This window comes from Gossypium hirsutum, chromosome A06 (genome assembly GCF_007990345.1).
Source record: "Gossypium hirsutum isolate 1008001.06 chromosome A06, Gossypium_hirsutum_v2.1, whole genome shotgun sequence".
NCBI classification, from domain to species: Eukaryota; Viridiplantae; Streptophyta; class Magnoliopsida; order Malvales; family Malvaceae; genus Gossypium; species Gossypium hirsutum.
In genome coordinates this window covers 123,026,135-123,031,487 of record NC_053429.1, presented here as the reverse complement: position 1 = coordinate 123,031,487, position 5,353 = coordinate 123,026,135, and the positions used below count along the sequence as shown (strand labels likewise).

Below are 5,353 nucleotides of genomic sequence, written 5' to 3'. Positions count from 1 at the left end.
TATATAAATTTTTTTAATAATTTATATAAAATTAGATTATACACAGTCGCATTGCGAGTGAAAAAAATTATATGAAAATATATAAAATTAACTTGAAAAATTCGTATTTAAAAATTTTTAAATCTTTTAACTTAATCGATCATCCGTTTTTAGTTTAAAAAAACTTTTTCTTCGTATTAGATGTTAACTCGTGAGAAAAAAACTTTTTCTACGTATTAAATATTAACTCATGAGACTAACTCGTGAGGTTGATTGAATTATGAAATAGTAATTAATTAATAATAAAAATATATGAAGGCTATCCACAAATAATTGAAACCTGACCTTTAAAAGCTTTGTTTTGTTTCCTTTTCAAGAGAAGAAGGAAAAATCTTTAAAATCAGAAATGGGTTATAAAACAATTAAAATCTGTTCTTTTTTGTCGTTTTTTCTGTATTTGAGACAGTAATTTCATAATGTACTTTCTCTTTCTCAATTATTTTTTTGTTCTCTTTCTTTTTAATTTTTTTTTTTATAATTTTTTGCCTAAATCTCTCTTTCCCCACTCCACCCAAAAGAAAAGCCCAAAGCTTCTTTTTTCAACTCGGCTAAATGAATCATTTTGACTCGTCGTCAACTCAGTTCTCAGTGTGAATGCCCAGATGTTCCTTTTTGACTTCTCAGGTACTTATAATCTCTGTTTTAATTCCGGGTTTTTCCTTTTTTTTTATATATATTTAATATGTTTTAGTAATTTTTATTTGCATGAATGGCGTTTGAATTTTTTTCTTTATCAGATACTTAGAGAATAGTGATAATGGAGAACCCTAAAACCCCAGAAACCCTAGAAGCAAAAAACCCAGATTTGGATCTCCTAGAGGAAGCTTATGAACCTCCTGATTTGCTCACTTTGATTGAAAGTAGTAATGGGTTAGGCTCCATTTTGGATGTTCAGCTTCAAGAAAATGGTAATGCTTTTGGTGGAGATAGCTTAGCCATGGATGTAAAAGAGAATGGTGTCAATATCATTGAGACTGAAGAAGGTTGTTTAGTGGGTGATGGAGTTGATAATGTTAAAGAGGATCAAGAGGAGAGGTTGGAACTGAGAGTGGACACTGGCATTGGAGATAATGCAGTTGTAGAACCTATTAAGGAAGAGGGGACTAAGGAAGATGATCGATCGGGGATTAATGGAGTTGGTTTAGTTAAGAGTGTTCAAGTTTCCGGAGACAACATTTCACTTTATGTAGACTTTTCGGGTCCTTTAAATGAAGTAAACAGTACTGGGTTAATGACGGGTAAGGAGGAGTTAATGGTTGATGGGCAGGAATATAAGTTTTATGTCGGTGATATTGTTTGGATAAGAACCAAAAGTCAGAGTTGGTGGCCAGGAAAGATCTTTGATCCTTCAAAAGTGCCGGAGTATGCTTTGGCTGGGGAGGAGAAAAACTGGTTGCTGGTTGGGTACTTTGGTAGTAGCCATGTTGCTTGGTGCTGCTTATCTCAGTTGAAGCCTTTCCATGTGAACTTCCGTCAGATGATTGGACGGAATAAAGCTCGTAGCTTTCTTGGTGCAGTTGAGAAGGCTGTGGAGGATTTTGGTAAGTGCCTGAAGATGGAGATGACATGTTCATGCATTTTGAAAGAAGATAAGTTCTTATCTTATGGTTCTTCGACTAAGGAAGGAGATTCCATGCCCGAGCGCAAATCTGGTCGACTGGGGGAGTTTTCTGCCACTCAGTTTGAGCCTGTAAAGTTTCTTTGTCAACTCAAGAGTTTTGCACAGGTTGTTTCAAAGCCTGATATGCTTGAATTCGTTGCCCTACAGAGCTATTTGTCAGCATTTTACTGTTCCATAGGACATTGCCAGTTGCCCTTGCACCAACTGTGGGAAACAACATATGATGCAGATAATGCAGGCAGTGGTTCAATGGGTGAAAGGGATAACAATGCTGGTTTAGCTGAAGGAAACAGCATCTCATATAAGTTCTTGCTGGAACAATCTGATGTAATGAAGAATGAGATGTTACAGCACAATCTGAATGGGGTTACAGTGAAGACGTCAGGTGAGAACTGGGGAGCTTTACCGGAGAGCTGTGAAGACATCATTGCTCGAGAAGGGGTTTTCTCAAGCAAACAGGCTTTGACTTCGAGGAAGAGAAAGAGGAAAGTTCATTATGAAAAGAGGAAAGTTCATTATGAGCTGAGTAGTAGCAGCACTCCGTTTGAAGGGCCTGATCAAGGCACATGTCTTTCTGTGGAAAATGGTGATGATGACAGTGAATTAAGAAATGAAACAGGCTATGAGTTGAGGGAACGAAAGAAGAGCAGGTACTTATCATATCCTTATGTTAACTTGGAAGGTAAAGTTTTACCTGTAACGGAAGATTCTAAAACTTTGAAAGTTTCTCATGAGGAGGTTAAGGAATTTATCGGGTCTCCTTCATCTGACAAAAGAAGTGCAAAGAGGTTCCAGAAAACATGGTATAGGAAATTTATAAAGGGAAACGATGTAACTGCTTATCCGGAGCTCAGCAATACATCTTCTGCTGATCTGCTTTCTGAGTTACATTTGCTAGCTGTTGATTGCCTGTTTCAAACCGAAAGTAAAACCTTTGGTCTGACTGAGTGGTTCTTTTCTAGATTCAGAATCTCGTCATATCATGATGAGTCCATTTATGAGATGCACTGCAAGAATATGGCTAATCAGAAAGAGGCTACCGTTACTGATCCTTGCTTGTTGGGGAATGATCCACATCAAACGAAGCCTACTTCCTCGCCCCTCACTTCTCCTAGGAATAAAATGCAGAAGAAAAAGAAGCTTACAGGCTCTGCAACATCAAACGCTAAATCTCCTTCTGGCATGTTAGATGGGAATATTAACTTAGTGGCATGTAACTTATCAGCAAAAGAGTCGCAGGCAATGACCTCTGAAGCACCTAATGGGAAACAAACGCATCAGGAGAATAAAGAAGCTAATAACATACCTGATTTAAATGGAAATAGTGCTATAAATCCAGGCTTATTTGTTGCAAATGGAGATAATGCGAGCTCCAGATCGTTTATGTTAGATTTTCAAGGGACTGGCCCACATTCTGTTGAAACAATTGCTGAACAAAGTAACAGAGAAGGGTTGAATGTTAGCCTGCCTGATTCTAGTGGACCTATTGCACCTCTGACAAGTCCAAACATGGTTTCATTTCTATCTGAAAGCAAATCAGGTCAGAAGAAGAGAGGAAGGAAGCCAAGAGCGCCATCCAGCAGTACGAACCCTGTGCTCACTTCAAACATACCGGACCTAAATGGAACTAGCACAGAACCCAACACATCGACAAAAGATTCACAGGAGGCAAACAGTGTCCCATCTACGGGAAAACCTGCACGGAAGAGGAGGAGGAGGAGGAAAGGTGAGATTAGTTTAGGCACTCCGAGTATGATTATAAATTATAATGGAGCAGGGACAAGTGGAAAACTCCTTGCAACCACTCTCCTCTTGACATTCACCCCTGGTGCTTCCATGCCTTCAAAAGAAGTTTTGGTTGCCACATTTTCCAGGTTTGGGCCCTTGAAGGAATCAGAGGTTCAGATACTTAAAGATTCTAGTAATGCCCGTGTTGTTTTTATGCGTAACGAAGATGCTGCAAAAGCATTGTGGAGTTTAGAGGAGAGCAATCCTTTTGGTGCAACCCTTACGAATTATCAGCTTCAGAATAACAATATTCTAACCACTCATCAACACATGGAGGGATTCCGGCTGCCTGCAAAGCTTACCGGCACAATGCCTCGCCTCGGTGATGCACCTCCAATTGACATTATAAAGAAGAATCTAGAGATGATGACATCAATGCTTGAGAAATCGGGGGATAATCTGTCTCCGGAGATGAAGGCAAAGCTGGAGAGCGAGATAAAAGGACTACTGAAGAAAGTCAGCCATTGTCCTGGATCCTCTTCCTAGTTAGAAGTGTAACTTGGGGAGGCTGCTTCTTCTATGTATGTTCTGTGATGTAGTTTCCTAAAAGTAGAGACTCATTTGTCTTCAAGGTAGCTACCTATCTGTAGTGCTCTCTCTGTGTTAGCTCTTAAAAGGAGCTGAGAATGTTTGTGGTTAATTTGTATGTGGGGAGAGCATTAAGCGGTGGCAATGATGTGCATCTCTTCTTAGTTTCTTTCAATAACTTTTGTCTCTCTTTGAAATGATGGTTGTTCTTAATAACAAACCTTGAACTTCAACTTCAACTTGGTGCCATTTTCACATAAAAAACCTTGATGTTTGTTTTGCCTGGCAAAGCTGAATGTCTGTATATGGTATGGGAAGCTCAGGGAAATATTGGTGCTTGTTTTGCCGTTCGGGACCATTTCACTTTCAACTTGTTTTTACCGCTTCTGTGTTTCTTTTAATATTTTTGAAATTAGATCAGTACTTAAATTGATTAGATTATTTATTCTTGGTTCGACCGGTTCAAATTATTAAAAATAAAAAATTATAAAAATAGGTACAATTCAAGTTAATTGATATATTTCAAATATTTTTTTTGATGTATATTTTTAAGTTTTTTTAATAAAATATATATTATATACACATGCAATTATGTTTTAATTAATATACAAGTTATAAGAAATTTTTAATTCACATGATTTAGAATATTTTCCTTCCTAAATTAAAAAAAGTAAATATTTTAATTTATTTTCATATAGTTTTAAATGGTTTTTTTTAAGTAATGACAAGTCCCAGCTAAATTTTATAAAAATGCTTTTTTTAATTAGGTTTTTAGGCCGTTTTCTGGGATATTTAAGGAAATAGGTCGATTTTAAAGAGAGTGAAAACACATCCTGTAGGATGCATTTTCTGCTTATGTGATTGAAAGCGCGTCCTACAGGGTATGTTTTTGCAATGGTAAAATTCCCAACGGTCAAAAACTCCAATGACTACAAAACGGCTAGTTTATTTGCTATATAAACCCAAGCCATTTTCTCCATTTTGCGTCCAAATCCGATTTTCTCAATTATCTCAATTTGGAATTCTCTCAATTCTCTCAAGTTTTTAGTTCTCAATTTTTCATTAAATTTCTCTAAAATTCTTATTGCTTTAAATTTCTATTTCATATTTTATTCATTTTAATTGATTTCTATAATGGTAAATACCCTTATTCATTTCAATGGCAACCACATTTCCGGTGTCCAATTGCAAATAGTAAGAAAATATTCTTTAACTTTTTTAATTTTAATTAAGTTCATTATTAAGTTGTTAACATTATTAAATTTATAGTTTTTTTTATTTTTTATATTTAGGTTGAAGATCGAATTTTAAAGACGTACATACATAATCTATCATCAAGGGCACTGCGTGTAATTGAATGATACTTGCAAGAGGTGG

At 36.4% G+C, this 5,353-nt stretch overlaps 1 protein-coding gene across 1 annotated transcript; it reads left to right on the top strand.

The window, feature by feature from the left end:
- Nucleotides 1–326: 326 nt before the first annotated feature.
- On the top strand, nucleotides 327–4,215 carry LOC121230769 (serine/threonine-protein kinase ATM). Its single transcript, XM_041116150.1, has 2 exons — nucleotides 327–663; nucleotides 777–4,215. Exon 2 carries the CDS (start codon nucleotides 797–799, stop codon nucleotides 3,932–3,934), a length of 3,138 nt encoding a protein of 1,045 aa, XP_040972084.1. The 5' UTR covers nucleotides 327–663; nucleotides 777–796; the 3' UTR covers nucleotides 3,935–4,215.
- The last annotated feature ends 1,138 nt before the right edge of the window (nucleotides 4,216–5,353 follow it).

Bases quoted from the DNA above. Each gene is read 5' to 3' on its own strand.
- LOC121230769 (XM_041116150.1), top strand. From the start codon at position 797: ATGGAGAACCCTAAAACCCCAGAAACCCTAGAAGCAAAAAACCCAGAT.